At 38.5% G+C, this 18,173-nt stretch overlaps 1 protein-coding gene across 1 annotated transcript in view; it reads right to left on the minus strand.

The window, feature by feature from the left end:
- SVIL (supervillin) overlaps window positions 1-18,173 on the minus strand; it is an 87,102-nt gene that overhangs the window by 59,070 nt on the left and 9,859 nt on the right. Inside the window, exons 4-6 of the mRNA XM_023536190.1 lie at window positions 11,737-11,794; window positions 11,471-11,622; window positions 8,292-8,967 (exon numbers count right to left, since the gene is read on the minus strand). Of these exons, the coding sequence (XP_023391958.1) occupies window positions 8,292-8,967; window positions 11,471-11,622; window positions 11,737-11,794 (886 nt within the window). The remainder of the gene's footprint in view (window positions 1-8,291; window positions 8,968-11,470; window positions 11,623-11,736; window positions 11,795-18,173) is intronic.

Here is an 18,173-nt window from a genome sequence, read left to right on the forward strand (position 1 = left end):
TCTTTTGCATTGACAAAAACAAAATATTCAAGGGATACAGTTTTATATATTAAAAATCTAAAACTACAGCGCAGAAAGTGGGTTCCTGGTTATCAGGGCCTGGGGGCTGATAGAACTGTTGTATATCTTGATTGTAGTGATAGTCACACGATTTTATATAGTTGTCAAAAATTCGTGGAATTTTGCGGATAAGGGTGAATCTACTATAAGTAAATTACACCTCAATAAAAATAAAATTAAAAAAGCTTAAGCCTTCTGAAAACTATAATTCAGCCTTCATAATTGATCTAGACAAGAGTCAGAGTTCAAAGATTTACTTTGGCACAGATGTTCAGTGCAGTTAATGGGATTTTCAAATTCAAATATCTTTTTTCATTCTTTAAAAGCAAAAAAAAGAAAAAAAAAGATTAACAAATGAAAAGTCAGTAAAATGTGGACCACACACAGTCAATGCCACAAAATCTATTTTGGATCTTTTTTCTTCCTTTCCTTCAAATTTTCTCCCCAAAGTCCTAAGAGACCGAGAAACCTGAGTTAAGAACTAAGAAGAGCTCAGAGTGGCCCCTTCAGTGTTTACATTGGTAAAGAAGCCAAATTCTTCCTCTGGAAAGCTGATTAAATGCATGCCCTGGCTCCCAAAAATAGTGAATCAAAGTACAGAGCTGATCTGGCTAATTCACAGGCACCGCAAAACTATGGAACATAGTGGAAGTGTTTGGGCTGAGTTTTCCACTGTGGAACACAGCCTGATTACAATACTGCATCCCAAATTCAGATGAAAAATTACATCATATTTTAAAAGTACAAAATTGATTTCTGGCATTGTTTTGGAGAAGTAGTATAAAAACAGGTGAGTTTTTAGAAATAAGAAAAAAAAGATCGCATCTGAATAGTGGTGACAAAGCCTTGGGTTTTCTCTTTATTTCTTAAAATCTTACACGGATACTGTTATTTTATGCAGTGTTCCTTAATGTTGTGCTTAACTATTTTTCATAATTAAGGCTTAGTTTAAAAATGCACATTGGGAAGGATGAGTTTTATATGACATAATGAGTTGAGTACATGATATGACAAGGCTACAACACCTAAGCACGGTTAAGAATCAGTGTTGATGGACAGATACAAGGATGATAAAACCTTTTCTGCCTTGATTAGAGAAAAGGTTATACGTTCCCCAAAACTCACCAACCTGCAACCTTAAACTATGTGCGTTTTGATGTATATCAAACCTCAGTTAAGAATTATAGAGTGAGGACTTTTTGAGCAATGAAAAGTTAGAAATTCAGAGTTTTCTTGGGGCAGAAGCCGGATACACATGAGATAACCGGTTTCTTCCATCTCGCTGAGCTAATCTGAGCGCTGAACGCCAAAATGCTACAGCCTCGGCCAGGAAAGGCCGATGGCAGAAGGTACATGCAGCTGGACAGTCTGAGAAAGTGCTGGGGTCTGAGGAAGGTGCTGTCGCGAGCCTTCCGAAGCGGATCAAGTTTCTGGTTCCCAGCTGGGTTTGGATCGTCATGTCTCCTGCTTGGACTCTAAGGACCCCTCCTAGAACAAAGTAATCCAGGGATCTGACCAGCTTAGTCATGAGACCAGCTCAGAAGTGGCCTTTCAGGGCTGGAGGTTGAGTTTACCAGCCCTCAAAAGCAGCCACTGGTTTTTTTTTTGCTCACTTATCACACAATTCCCACTCACAGTTTAATAATATTTACGAGCATACTGACTCAAGACTATAATACAAGAATTCTAACCTCAAAGTGGAAAAAGCTTTATAGCATAAACAAGTGCTACTCAAAGCGTGTGCAGCATGCCGATTGTGTCACTGGTCGACGATTAAAGGCTCGCACCAGAGTGAAAGTGAGTGACATCCTTAGCCTGCCGTTTAGTGCAGCTGACGTTTTCCTCGTAGCCTGACTTTGTCGATGAAGGAAACGACTCATGGTTCACATTTAGGCACAAGTTCCTTCCAGACTGTGGACTGATAAAGGGTTTTCAGATTGGCTATTCAAGTAGCACTGCCATAGTTTGGTGACACTTTAAGAAAACAGAAAACAGTAGAACATTTCATTCAAAAATGACATACCGAGCCACTTGGCGTGTGCTAGATGCTGGGCAGTAGCAGGGCAGGAGATGAGACAATGACTACGAGGAGGCATCTACGCTTCCAATCTTACGGACTGGCATAATAGCAAATTCATGGTGCCATTCATGGTTTGTGAGAATCCTGACAAAACTGCTAACATCCCCTTCTGGGTACGTCAGCCTTGTAGGACGTTGGCCATTTGAATGTCCTTTTTCCTAAGACATGAGGTGCAGGTGAAGCTGCGTTTGTGAGAAACCTAAAACTAATCTGGTTCATGATCACTTTCTCCTCTTTTCCTTTTTGGCAGAATCATCATCAGCAAAAAGCCAGTCCGATAACATTGGGCTCTCTATGCCGAGCCAAGCTTGAGCTTTATAACTGTGCTGGAGAATTAACAATTTGATAATGAGAAGAATGGACGGGTTTGAGAGTCTAAGTACGAGAGAATGTGGAAGAGACTCCAAAAATGATTCCATGTTCTATTAAGACAGGGAGAGGTTTATGAACACTTGGAAAGGTCGAGGAAGCAGGGCAGGCAGGAAAGCAGCCTCTTTAGACACATTCTCATTTGTCAACAGTTCAATTAGTATGAGATGCCCAGATGTAATTTGACACTACAGAACACAGGTGGACCAGGACCACCTGTGCTATTGACAGTTCGCTTTCGTTAATGTTCCCCAAGATTGGACTCGCCATTTTGGCAGTCACATAAAGAACCTGCTGTCAGCTAAAACTCCTAGGTCTGTTTCCCATGAACTGTTGTTAAATCAGGTTTCCCCAACCTTGAACTTGTACACTGTTCTTTCCCCCGTCTAAGTACAGAACTTTATTAAATTACCTCCTGTTAGTTTCCGACCATTGTTCCGAGTACGTGTGCTCCTTTGCCACTGTGCTCCCAATCCTTCTCTCTCCCTCGCCCTTCTCCTCATCTCTCTTCCTGCTCTGTCCCTCCAACCAGTCTCTCTGTTTATGCCACCACACTTATTTACAATCTCTCTCCCAGAAATTTGATCACCCTATCATGGATATCTTCTAGATTAGCTAATGAAATGACAAACAGCACCAAGTTAATGGCAAAGTTTAACCTGGAACCAGAGACTTCATTACCTCATGCCTGGGTAACTGCAAACACCACATCCGTGGTCTCCATGACTGAAAATAATTCTCTTTCAAACCAATCCTCCACACTCCTTCAGAGCAATCTTTCTAAAATACATGATCAATCATCCTTGCTCTAAAATCCTTCAGGCACTCCCACTGTCCACGAGGCAAGGACCAGATGCTTTGCTGTGTCATACGAAGCACGCCCCGGGATTGGTCCCCACCTGGCTCTTGGCCTCACCTAGTCCCCTTCTTTCTAGGTTTACAATGGACATCTGCACCTCCCTGCCTGGGGCAGCGTCCCCTCCAGTCCTGCACACTCACCACATCCTTAAGGGCTCGGTTCAATTATGATCACTTCCTTCAGGGGAAGAAGTGATACATCATCTTGGTATTCCCACGGCACCTAACCTTGGCCTCTAGAACCTTATTTACACCATTGTGTTTCATTATTTCCCACATTTTAAAAAATGATATGCCCAGCTAGAATGAGAGTGCCTAGAACATAGAAGGCTCAATGGCTCAATATAATTTTCCTCACTGATCAGCTAAACTACCTTAGAACTGAAATTAACCCATAAATCAATACCTATGAGATATGGATAGATGGATGGATACCTACTGAGTTTGGATCCTCCTGTACTACAAGTGTTCATTTAGTTTATGAAGGCCACATAAAGGTTACCTTATATAAATCCATATAAAATGTTCCTATAACATCCCTGATCTTTTCTAAAATTTCTAACCACCAAAAGGCAAAAGGGGCAAACTCTGTTTGTCCACTATGATGGAAAATAGAACTGACACAAATAACAAGAGCAGAGTATAATGGAAAGGTGTGATGGAGTCAGAGAACTTGAATGAATGAATAATGGATAATGGACTCAGTTTTGTTAAAGTAGCTATATGGTCTTAATCTAGTTACTTATGTTCTTTAATCTTTAGTTTCTGCATGTATAAAATAGGTTTTAAACTAAATAATCTCCAGGGTTATTTATGTTTCTAAGAATTTAAACTTCTTTAAAATCAAGTATTTATTTTGTGGGGTATTGGGGTGAGTGAACTCCCCATAGGGCAGAGGTTACCTCAGGTGTAAGAACCATTTTAATGATGTAGCAACTGGCTGGCAGAGAATTGTATTACCAGGAGTAAGAACTCACCTTCAGTTGTCCTGGATGATAGGAGTTGCTCTTAATTTGTGTCCCTAAGTATATTATGACATGCTTTAACTCCCTATAACCCCTAAGAGTCAACAGAATAAAATGTGTTTCCTGCTACCAAAGTAAGGTCAAATCCAGCACAGCAAAATTACTTTCACCCCGTGAGAGTCCAGATCTAATTATGTAACAGCTTCTAATTATAAAACATTATTCGGCTTAAGGAGAATGGCTGTTAACTTCAGCGTCTCATTCAAATTTACAGGGTATTTGCTTAAAGTTGCTTGTTTGGAAAAACAGCTAATGATTGCTTTGGATATATGCACAGGCGTATGAACGTGCAAGGGCACACGCGTACAGACAAAACTCTGCATTTGAAATCTGGCAGATATTTGAATTTTCAGGACATAGTAGCAAATATTTTGGGTGACCTATTCATATTTAATTCAATGAACAGAGATTGACGCTTTTCAGTGAGAACAGAATAAAATGAAAAGAAAATGAAATGAATTACGTATTCGTTAACAGCCAAGGCTAGGAGAGCAGGGAGAGGACAATGGATGTTTGGGGTACAGAGACTGAAAGCTGAAAAGGATTCCAGGCCAATACTGGCATAAACCTAGAGGTCTCTTCTTTGCAGAGTGGATCCTCAGCAGTCTACGTTTTCCATGACATTCTGTTGTGACATGGAGCATGCGTTAGAGAACCTTCCTGCCATCGGAGGGATGCTGATGGTCAAGAGGCAGTCATTTCTCTCAGCACAACTCTCTTGTGGACATTTCTATCAGCGCAGGTAAGCAGACAATCAACAACTAGAAGAATGACCTTGAGGCTCTGGGAACAGTTTTTAGACTCCAGCCTCTCACTGTGAGATGAGTAAATGCAATCAGAAATACACTATAAGAATGCAGCATAAGCCTTTTTCCTTCTCAGGTGGCCCAGTCGGCATGCCACGGTGTTATAGAAACAGTTCACTTTGGAGGGTGCCCCAGTCTATATTCCCGAGCTCATCCACAGCTCTCTGGTGTCACAGGGGGCCCCGTCCAAACCATCATTTAGCGATGGCAGCTGTGCCCTGGTCAAATTTCAGCATCAGCTCTGCATGAAATCACCATCATCACTTTCCGGCCACTGATATTAGAATTTGCTAAGTGGGAGAAGGAGTGGGGAGGATCATAGTAATAAAAAAACGAGCGAGGGTTTTCTCCAGTGGATCACCACTAGGAAAGTAGGTGCCACTCCCTCTTTGTCAGCCGTATAGCTTACTGCGAACAGGGAGTCACAGCTGAGGGTCAGGAAAACAGCAGCCGTGGGACTCACGTCTGAGTTTCTCCACTCACAGAAATAACCAGTACGGTGCATTGTATTTATTTATTTATTTATTTTCTAATAATAAGAGATGTACAAAATAGCAAATTCTATTAGAGCTTTGATTCAGGATGTCTAATAGTAGCAGGAGCTCGGATTTAAAAAAAAAATTGAATAATCCATAGGCCCCCGATCACTTTAAATTTTATTCTAAAATCCACAGTGGCTAAATTGACAAAGAATGGTTCATATCAGTAACGCTACTTCTCCGGAAAACACAATTACTGAAATTTCAAGTTTACAGGGCTTGGCGGGATTTAGAAAAGGGGGTTGGGAGGTGTCTTATGCTCTATTCCGTTACTACGTTAACTTACCTCAGAACAATGTGTTTGCCTGATTCTCAGGCAACTAACAGGATTCCTGTACCCTGTATACATACATGTATATCTTCTTTAGCATATACACTCAACATTAAATAATTCTACAATAATTCTATTGCTTAGCTAAGTAACACCCTTAAGACTATTACTGAGCTTATAATGCTTAAAACCAGTACAGAACCATGAAGTACAAGAACTAACTAACGGTCGTTCCGTGTGCACATGTGTCAGTGTTTATGAGTCCATACTGGAACTGAGCATTTGATACCTGGCTCACATTTGAATTTTTAGGCCACCACAGATAGTCTTTGGATGGTATATTCATGAATGATGTATTCATATTTAATTAAGAATTACCTGGTGCTAAAGAAAGAACATCTAGCAGAATGTTAGCCCTTTTTAAATCTATCTTCACAAGATGAAAAACTGGAGTCATTACTAAATAAATTTTAATTATTTTTTAATGCATATGTCACACAATATTTTCCGTCCTTTTTAATGTGAAGATATCTCAGGTATTTTCTTTCTATATATGAAACGATTTGTGTTTCTTTGCCTATAAATCATAAAATTGTATGCCTTAAATGGTTTAAAAAAAAATAAAGTATGTGCTTCCTCAAGAACTCCGTTACAATTGCTTAATTATTTTAAGGCTTTCTTTGTGAAAGTAAGGCAATGGGAGGCTAAGGCTAGGCTTAGGAAAGCTTCTAGGTAATGTGCTTCTTCAAATAACCTAGAAAGAAATGGCTTCAGATTTTAAGTTATATATATTTTTGAATATTAAGATTTTGAGTCACATAAAACGATTAAGTGTGCTTTTTACCTGGAATACTCAATGAAGTTTTAATTATTATTACAGCTGATTTAAAATATCACTGAGACTCTATCGTATGTGATCTAGATGACAACCTAGACGCTGTGATAACAACTTAATTTTCAGAATACAGCAACCAGAAATTAGATTCCTCATTATTTTTAACCCAGGTAATTGTAAATCTCTTTCCTTCTAAATTAGAATGTTAGGTTTCTTTGTCTTGCTCTCAAAGCACATGAAGAATTCGCTTTGATAGAGAGTAACTAAGCCAAGAACAAGGTTTCATTTATGAAATGCAAATTTCCCAAACAACAGACTTTCTTTTCAAAATATGAGACAAAAGCCACAGTCCCTAAATTTCAAGCAGTTACATCCACAGCTTAACAAAGACCCTCAAAATCCAACCTCAGGATCTATAGCATTTAATTTTCTTAGAAGCTGATATCTTGAAATATTTTAGTTTGGATGATCAGGTAAGTAGTGACAGGTCTTTGGCTCAATAAACTTCAATGACTAAAATGATCTGTTTTAAGATATATTAAAAGAGGCCATATTTAGATATATTAAAATGATGCAAAAATGACCACATTTACCTTCTGTCCCAATGTAAAATAAATAGGAATATTTTCCAAGTTTCTTTTTTCAGAGTAAATTTGCTTGACTTTAGGTTTTTATCCTTCCTCAATTCACCTGTGAAGTGAATGCTTGTTTGAGCTGAAAAATACACTTATGAGTTTACCTAGGTAATTACCATAAACCTTAAAGTACAATATTTAAGAAAATTGTATTTTTAAATATGGTCATCATACTCATTAAATTTAAATTAGAGAGAAACACATATTCTCTTCTGGTTAGTATTTGATTTTCTGATTTTATACCTGTTCTAATTTTTCCAAATGGGAGCTGTTCTTGTCTTTGGTTGATCCTATTATTTCTCTTAATGGCTGATCTTTTTAATAAGGTATTCTTACAAACACCTGTTTCCTTAGTGTGTCGATATACTTACATAACTGTATGTAATAGGTGTTTTCAGTGCATATAGTACTCATACTCCATACACTAAACTGAGACCCTCCCATTGGTTAGTGGCGGTCCTTCTGCTTTGGGATTTTAAATGACAGCAATGAAAGCAATCATCAAAAAGTCTTGCGTATGATTACAGAAAAACAGGTAACGACAATTATTAAAAGGCAGGTGAGAAACATTAAAAAGAAGGGTCCTGAAATAAGGCATCCATGAAAATGTCCCTATGACACTTGTTCAGTTTATTAAAAAAAACAAGCACATGAGGGTTTCTGCTTTGGTAGAACCTGTTTTGATACTGTGGAAATCAAAAATCCATATCTTATTATTTCTGCTGCGAGCCCTGACTACAAGACACCTCCAGGCAGAGAGAAGGCACAGGTGCTTCCCATGCGAATGGTGGCCAGCCTGGGCTGAATGCTTACCTGGGTCGAGCCTCAGTGGGATGTGGCGGGTCACCGGAGTGGCTCGGGGAGGCTGGCTGCCGAGGTGAGGAGAGGGGCACACTGTGCATTTGCTTTGGGGACCTTGGCACTTCACCGAAGGAGCAGTCTCGCCCAGAGAATGGGAAGGATGAGGAGCTCTCAGCCGTGGGCGCCAGGTCGCGGGACTGCTGTCCAGTGGTACTCAGCTGTTGACCTCGTCTTTGGTTTTCCACGTTGAGCAGCACCTCCGTGTCAGAGACACCATCCCTGCCGTGGAGGGTATAGTCCTGGGGTTCAGCCACACAGGTCCTGAGCCCCGGGATCTCGGTCCTGGAGTATGTGGAACTCGAATCTTTGCTTGACTCGGCTGGCCTGTCGCTCTTTCCTCCCCGTTTCTCACCAGCATCGGGCTCCCTCCTGGACTTGGTATATCGAGACAGAGATTCGGAGTCTGCTTCACAATCCAGAGTCAGCCCATATTTTTCTGCCAGCTGCCGTCTCCTCTCTGCTTTGTACCTTGCGATCCTTTCAGCTTTGGACTCAAGACCCTGGGTGTCCATGATGCCTGAACTATAGGATGAGTCACCATGGACGCCTGAGGTTTCTGTGCAGTGTTTGGGTCGAGTCTGCTTTTCTAAAGAAGAATCAGAAGTTTCTTCTTCTTCATTTGATCGGCCTATAAGAAGATCACACAGATAATAAATACAGATTTAAGTAAAGACACACATTTACTATACTCTGTTTTGTACACGATACACACTCGAGTTCCTAGGCTGTGAAGGACCAGTTTCTCACATGGGAGTAGTCAGCTAAAATGGTTTACCTGGGATGCTGAAGGGATTTGAGATCTGCAAAGGCTGAAAATGTTCTGTGGGCTTGTAAGATGCAAAGCATGGGCTAAACCAAAGCTCAGTCCCCACCTCGCTCCCGAGAGCTCGTGAGTCCTTGCTCAGTGCTTATTTCCCCTTATTGATTTACGTTTTTGTTTTTGAGTTTAATATTCATGTGTGAGGCCAAAGGATGAGTTCTGAGCCCTCTATAAAAGATTGCAGATATTCAAACTGATGTAATTGGACAAGGGAGGGATTGTGAATTCATAGGGTCTGATAGTAATCATAACAATAATGGCTCACGTCAATATTCACTGGGTTGCTGTTGTGTATGTGTGTGTGTGTGTGTGTGTGTGTTTTTAATAGAAGTAGCTTTTTCCAGTTATAGCACACATGCTTGATGTAGAAAATGTCTACCCTGAAAACATAGGAAGGTGAAACTCCAAATCATTAATATATAATAAGCAATAATAAATAAATTGATAATACGCCAAACATTTCTATATATTCCTTCTAGTCTTTTATATAATTGAATTCTTTTATCTGATTTAAAATAATTCATGTTTTATACAACATTCATGTTCCATATAAAACATTTTTCTATATTCAGAAATCTTATTTTGAAGACATTCTTTTAAGGCTTCATAATATTCTATCCTACAGTCATTCCATAATTAACCCTTCTCATATTAGTGGATATTTATGTTGTTTCTAACCTTTAATCAGTCTGATTTTTCTGATTACTATCACGATAGATAGACTCGTAAATTGCTTTATCATAAAGTACAGCATTTTAAGACACATACTAGACTGTCAAAATAATTTCTATAAAGTCTGCATCAATTTACACTTGAATCCGCAATATGCACTCTCTTATAAACATTAAGCATTAATTTTAAAGATTTCTTTTGATTACTAGAAAAAGAGAATATATGCATTTTTTAATTATTTAGTAGCCATTTGTATTATCTTTTTCTTCTCTGGAATACCCACCTGGTCAAGCTTATTGTTCTATATCCAATTGATTCATAGTGTCGTTTTTTATTGGTTTGCATAGAATTCTATAGGAATATGAGCTTTTATCTTATTTATAAATATTTTCAAACTGGCTTGTTTAATTTTTTTGTGAAGCTTATGTGTAAGATTTTCTTTGGAGCACAGATGTTAATCGTTATGTAGTCAAGTCAATTGACCCATTCATTTGTGATTTCTACAGCTGTTTCTGTGTTTGGACAGTCCTTTTCCATTCAACTAGAATTAAATATTTATCATGGTTTCATATTTTTTAATTATTTTTTTAAATTAATCATGTAATTAATTGAAACTTATTTTTGTGTTCAGTGTAAAGTGAGAAATGTGTTCTTTTCCCCACTCCACTACAGTCCATTTCCCAATACCATTTTATTACATAATTCTTCCTTTTCTCACCAACATGGGATACTTTAAATGATCATATAATACACAGATGAATGTTTTATATACACTAGGGTTTATTTCTGGCTATAAATTTGATTCTCTGTCTATTCTTTATTCATGTATATAATTTTAAAACTCTAAGTTCTCTAGTTTTCTTGCCATAAAACATCAGAAACTGTAGACACAACCAAATTGATAATATCATGAAGTGAAATCAACAGCCCTGTCTGAGGAAGAACTAGGAAACACTGGCTGTAAAAAGCAGCACCACGGAGCAGAGTCGCAGAGCCAGGGATGGGGGTGGGAAGACTAGCCCTGGATGGGTCGCCCTCTCCCAAGGTCAAGTTTTGATGCCCCCAACAAGAACTGAGGAATCAAGGAAAAGCTAAGTCATGTCTGACTTGCTGTTTATTATGAAATAAATGTGTAATCCATTTAAAATTATATATATAAAAATAACTTAAATAGAACATTTGTTGCATAAACATGTAGAGTAAGAACCCTAATCACTCGAGGTCCAGCTCTGCCCGGTCCTTCCTAAGAGCAGCTGTGCCCTGTGCTTGTTTCAATGTGTCTTATTTACTCCTTTACCAAACAAACTTTTGCTGAGGATCTCTAACGGCAAGCAGGTCCTGCACCAGGAGATGCAAAGAGAGAGACACGGTCCCTGCCCTTGAAGGGGAGGAATGACTGGTCATTGACTATGCCATAGGGTGCCACTGCTGTGACACTGGAGGACCACACCTGTGAGGCAGGGCAGAGCCGATGTACATGTTGTTGTGGTTTTTAACAAATATATGTATTTAATAAATAATTACATCTATACAATTCACTTTTGTGGAATATCTCGTTTTCCAGTACCAATAGGTAAAAAAGCCTACATGGAACAGCTCGGGGAGTCTGCTTGATGACAGGCCACGAGGCAGTGCTCACCGATGTGGGGGCTGGCCGGGTCTGTGGCTCGCATGTATCTGGGCGTGTCTTCCTCCAGCAGTCGGTGAGTCACCAGCCCTGTGCAGCTCTGCAAAAGGATGGGCTGGGTGTCCGTTTCGATTCCTTCTAAGCGCCTGGCAATTCTTTCTTTTCTGTGCAAGATACCAAAAAAGGCAGAGTGAGCAGTGAAAATCAGTTCTAAGGGAAAACTGATAGTTTGGCCAAACTCTTCTACTTTTTCTAATTATATAAAATAAATATCTTACCTTTTCATTTCTAAAAATTCTTTACTCTTTGGTTCAAAGATTTTTCTTAATTCTGCAACTAAAACAAAACAAAAGATAAAAAGAGAGTTCAGCATTTACTAGTCATGCATTCATTTTACTCATTTGTGCGACATACACTTATTGAACTCCTATTTCTGTTCTTGGTTCCCCATGCAACAAACAGTGATACAGAAAACTGACGACATTCCTGCTTTCTGGAGGATTCTCTTCTAGTGAGGAAGGCAGATGCCAAATGAGAGGCGTGTACACGCACACGCATGCATGCATGTGCGTGCGCACACACGTGGCTCAGATTGGGCTAAAAAGTAAAATCATGAAAGTAAGGGACAGAGTGACAGAAGCGAGTTTTATTTCATCCAGAGGAATCAGATGAGGCCTAACCCATAAGATCTCTCTAGCAAGCAGATATCTCAATAATTGTTTTTAACTGTTATTAGGTTTAGGAACTATTTTAAGGTTTTCATTGATTGGCAACTGTAGACACTAATACCATGGCCCCCTACATGCCCACGTGCAAGCTATAACAATCATGACACAGCACTCCTGTTTAAGCCTATCATTTATCCTGTAACTATCTGTAACTACCTGATTGTGTTTCCAGTGGTACCTAATGCAGCATGCCTTGGTGAATTACAGCTTAGACTAGCGCAGTTCCATTCCTACGCCTCCTTGTACAGTCCTTCTCTGGAAGGAAATGTTAACACTTGCTTCCTTGATATACTTTAGGTGGACGATGGATAAAGGAGTTGCCGTAATTCTGCCACCAACACTGGATGACCAGAAAAATGTCTTGCTGATGTTGCGAGGGTCTCATGTGATACTGACTAAAAGGATATTACTGAGATGCCAAACAATTGTTTCTTTGGAGAGATGGCCAAATTTTGTGGAGAATAAAAGTCTCTCTTCTCGCCTCCTCCTCAATCACGAGAATTCATGCGGGCTCATCTCAGCGGCTCCTATTGAGGACCCAGGAAGGGGTGGGAGAGGGAGAGGAGTCACTGACAGCCCTGGGGCCCACAAATTTTTTTGAAAGGCTGAGTCAAAGAAGAAACCCATCAGAGGGGTATGAATACATGGAATTTAATTCAACTGCTTCAATTTCCATTTTCTAAAGCAGTCATTTCTAGGCATGAGTCAAAACCACACACACACACACACACACACACACACACACACACACACACACACACACCACAGCTTTTATACTGCCCTTTGACTGTTTTTGTTTTTAAGCTTTGTTTTTATTTACTTATTTAATTTTAAATGAAAGCTAACTTAAAATTTTAGTTGGATTGACTTCGGTTAAGATCATTGGCTTCTAAAGAGCCTCTTTCTCAACTGGCCTTCCCAGGAACCAGAGTAGCTAGAGGCAGAGGTGTGCTTGCTCTGCATTGTTAATTATGTTCCTATTTAGAAGCCATGGGTATAATGATAATGGTGCATAGCTGGTACACCCCGCCCTGCTGCCTTTTGGGGAAGCTTGGCTAATAATAGCTTCCCAGTTAACAAATTAGCGCTCGTGAGATTATGGTGATGAAACTTTAATGGTGGGTAGCAAATATTTTGAAAACATTTTCAAAGAGATATAAACCAGAGCATCAATTAATTGTTTAAATCCCAAAGAAGAGATGGAACTATTATTTTTATAAGACTGCTCAAGAAGCTATTGAGATCAAGTGCTCTGAAAAGTATGTCTTAAACCCTTGCCTCAAACTCATAGCTGAGAAATAGAGTATGTTAACAGGGTCTTGAGTAGCATAATGACACTTGCATGACACCTTCCCAAATTATTTCAACTAGGTACGTTAAGGTCTGGATGTTGCTGTCTCTCCGGATCGTATGCTGAAATCCCGATCCCCATCGTGATGGTGTTAGGAGGTGGGATCTTTGGGAAGTGGTTGGCGGCACTGCTCTCGTGATTAGGATCAGTGTCCTTATCAAAGAGGCCCCACAGAGCTCCCTTGCCCCTGCCAGCACGTGAGGACACAACCAGAAGGTGGCAGTCTACAATCCCGAAGAGGACCCTCACCAGAACACCTAATCTTGGACTTCCAGCCTCCAGAATGGTGAGCAATAAGCCCTTTCTGTTTTATAAACAGCCATCCAATTTATGCTATTTTGTTGTAAAAGCCTGAACGAACTAAGACGGGGCAAGGATAAAAATATTAAAGTAACACACAGAGTGGCACATAACTTCCACTGGGAAAAGTTAAGATTGACGATTTTTGTCTTATTTTGAGTCTGTGAAAATCGCTTTTGTGTCATTATTTTTTTAAACGTTCCTATAAAAATTATTCAATTAAAGACATGACAAAGTGCTTTCAGCGGTACAGTGAAAAATCAAGCAATAAGTTGCTCCCTAACATTATTTATGTTCCATATTTTAGAAGGAAAGATGAACTAATTGTGAGACTATGCAAATGACCCACCCACAACGAAATTATATTTTTCTATCATCATTACCACCCTGTTTCAGTATTCTATAAAGACTAAGAAAATATAAGAAGGGTGCATGCTGCACGCTGGTGGTCATAACATAGTTCATTACAGAAACTGAACCCCAAGAAGCCTGGGCAGTAAGAGGAAAGAGAGAGATAGGGCAGATAAACCAAGTTATCCTACTGTCCATTAAGGTCTCTTGCTTTCTGGACAAAACAGGCTGGGCACACACACACATGAACACTGTCATCTGACAGGCATTCACTGCTAGGTATAAGAAGTCTCAGGATAACACTTAGCAGACATAAAGGTGCACCTCATTGGGGTCACAGACTCATAGAATCCTCGCTCTGGAGTAGATCACAGAGGACTATGGGGACGCTCATGGCCTTCTAAGTGGGGGATTTCTCTGCTGTGAGCTTTGCGCTGTAGGATGTTGAGTAGCCCTGGCTCCTACTGCATTTCAAATCATCCTGTTGCTGTCACATGAAAATGTTCCCATGTGTTTCCACAGCCCCTCTGAGGACAGTACTGTCCTGGACGGAGAACCATTGATTCCAGGACAAAGATTTCCAATTGGAAGTCTGTCCCCTAGATTATTCCCTATGTTACGCCAATGACAGACACCACCCTTTCAATCACGAGTACATTCAAACTCAAAACTGTGTCAAGCCTAAAACCTTATAGTCCTCTTTGATCATGTACTGAAAAATAATGAGTCATAAATCAAACCATACTGTAAATGTATTGGTGAGCTTATTAATTCTTAGTAAACATCTATAGCGAATCTTTTAGGAAAATTAAAAAAAATTCTTCCAGAAAATAAATGACCTCTAAGTCTATTCCTTCTTCCAAATATATTTTTAGTTACCAATTTGCCTCATTCCTATAGCCATGAAATTATAGGGACAATAAATAACATGGAAGATAAAAAGAAGTAACAGACATCTTGAGTCTGGCTTCCTTTTCCCAAGTCTATAATTTAAGAGTAAAATTAGTAAAACAACATGTAATATAATTATCCTAGTGTATCTATCCTGTGGAAAAATATTTCAGTTGTGTAAAAGGGAATGATGTTTTATTTCAATTGCTGATGTGTGTGTACTTTTTTTGTTCCTTTCAAGGGACAAAAAAACTTCATATGGGCACTTGTAGTTCTCCTTAGGCCTCCAATTGAATTTTGGTCAGGTTTACTATAAAGCATTGAAAAAAGCTAATACTAAGAAATCATGAAAGTCTCCCCAATTGTGGAAATGTATGTTGTCACTTCACTGTTTCATTTATAAAGACTATCAAAAGTTCTATCACTTATCTTCTGATTAATAGTCTTGAATATAATTTATTATTATTTATGATCTACCAAAAATTTTCTTTCCTTTAAAATTATTATATAATTTCAGACTCATAGAAAGTTAAAATATGTCCTTCATAATAACATTTTACTACATTTAGTTTATTTTTATCTTTTTTCCTCCCTTCATATGTATATTTATGTGTGTATGTGTGTATACACACAAGCACACATGCACACATATTTACATATTAATTTTTCTGAACCATTTAAAAATTGCAGCATAATGCCCCTTTACCCCTAAATTCTTCACTGTATATTGCCTAAAAATAAGAAAAAAGAATGTTTTTAAAATTAAACAGCTATAATTCAATTGGTTATACTCTGTCATAATATATATAATTCACAAATGGTTCAAGAATTAGTATACCGATTAAGAGCAATCCACATATAAACAAGCACAACTGATCTCATTTCTGTTATAATAAATTTTCTACTTTGCTTTCAAAAACATTAGGATTTTAACATATGTTAAATTATCATTTATTATACCTACTTTTTAGTTTGAGCAATATGGATTCTATGAGTCTACATCTTTAGTTACTTCTGATGGGAATTTATTGGTCATTTTCCAAGCAAGGCAATTTGAGGGGATTTGACATCAGGGCTATAATACTTTATAAAGTAACTTAACTGCCTAGTATGCTTTGTAATAATATTTAATACCAACTTTCAGATTTGCCAGGTGCTTTTCTTGGGAAACACAGTTTCTTCAATTAGGTGTGAGAAACAGATTTTCTGGTAAAGTTATTGTTGAGTTCAGTCCTCCAAACCTGAATACATAGAATCTTCCAAAGAAATACAAGCGGCAGGGGAACTGCCAAGAACACATCTCTCTTACCCAGCCCTTGACAGCTGAAGAGCACAGGCCAGATTCAGAATATTCTGAATACTGATCTTACTTCCCACAGGAATAAGCACTTTAACTTTTACTTTGGGATGGAAGCCGCTAAAATAAAGACAAGCAGCTTACAAAATAAGCGATTACAAAATTAGAGGGATAAGGGGGAAGGGTGATGGCTAAGAAGTGCCGGGTTTTCTTTTGGGGTCATGGAAATGTTCTCAAAGTGACTGTGGTGATGGATGCACAACTCTGTGATTCTGCTAAAAGCCACGGAACCGTATGCTTTAAATGGATGAGTCGTATGGTATATGAATTATATTTTAATAAAGCTGTTAAAATAGGTAGAGTAATATATTTGGTCCATTTCATAATTCCTAAATGGAAAATCTATTTTAACATTATAATCGTCATACAGGTAAAGTTTTTAAATCTCTGATTACCTGATCATGATACACAGTTAAAGGAAGCCCCTTAGAGGAAAATCAATGATCATTTTAATGCTCCATTTCACAGAAGAATCCCTCACGCTAAATGAACAGAAAGAAATTCTGTAATCTTATAAACAAACATAAAACTCTAGGCCATTAAAACAGTCAAAAATCAATGCCTATTTTTAAACATTATATTGCCAAGCGCTGATAGAATTATTAACATATTTGTTAAGATGGAGAAATGACAGCTTGCCGGAAATACATGAGTCTTTCCAAACATGCGTGCCCCGATTCATGAAGGCATAGATTGTGAAATAAGATGGTGGAAAATTTAAATGAAATTCAGGAGAAGAGATCTTGGTAATTTAGAAATATAAATCTGGTTAACACATAAAATGATCATATCGATATGCGAAAATTATGTTTTTATGACCAATTATGACAAAATTTCTAATAAAACTGATTAATAAGCTTATGTGTTTTAAAATGTGTTTTTAAATTTTGTTACATACGGAGTTTTAAGTTATTGAATCTTTAGGAAGCTAACATCTCATATTGTTTTTAATTTTTCTGATCCTGAAACTGTCTATTGTATTTAAAAAAAAGAACTAGGGCAGAGAGGAAGAGGGACCCTCCTTCATACCTGTGGAAGCGACTTTTGTCATAGAACTTGACCTCATCGGTCAAATCTAAGCGATTTCTAAAATCATCTGTTCATTGTTATAATTTGTTTTGATCATCTCCATAGATTTTAAACTTGGCTCAGATTAAATTGAGTTTCTTTGTCTTTCACAAAGTCTTAGAAATTGGAAGGACCCTTTCGTTTCACACCTGGTCCACACACCCATCCAGGTGGGACCCTCCACAGCCTCTGTCCCACCCATGACGACATAGCCATAGAACCTTCCTTATACATTTAATGAGGAGGACTAATAAGATCGCAATGCAGCCCATCTCACTTCTCAGTCCTACGAATTCCAGAATTTTCTTCCTCAGATGAAATCTCACTTACTTCCTTGTAATTCCACACATTATTCTTATTTTCGGCCCCTGAAGCAATGTAGCATAAGCCTGCATTCCAGTTGACAGTTTTATATGTATTTGACAAAATGGCCCTGTTTAAGTTTACTCTACCAGGCCAAATCCCAGGGGTCCTTCAAATATCAATCTTCATCAGACTGTGTCTAAGCATATCGCCCATTCAATTCATCACGATGTATGTCGATTTGTCAGTGGGCCTTTTAAACTGGATTTAGTTTCTATTAAAAGAATAGTTTTTCTGGTCTAATTTCTTTTGGGCTTGATCTCGTGGTATTTTTTTTCTTTCAAGTACAAAAAAAATCTGACCTTG

This window comes from Pteropus vampyrus, unplaced genomic scaffold (genome assembly GCF_000151845.1).
Source record: "Pteropus vampyrus isolate Shadow unplaced genomic scaffold, Pvam_2.0 Scaffold150, whole genome shotgun sequence".
In the NCBI taxonomy this organism is placed as follows: domain Eukaryota; kingdom Metazoa; phylum Chordata; class Mammalia; order Chiroptera; family Pteropodidae; genus Pteropus; species Pteropus vampyrus.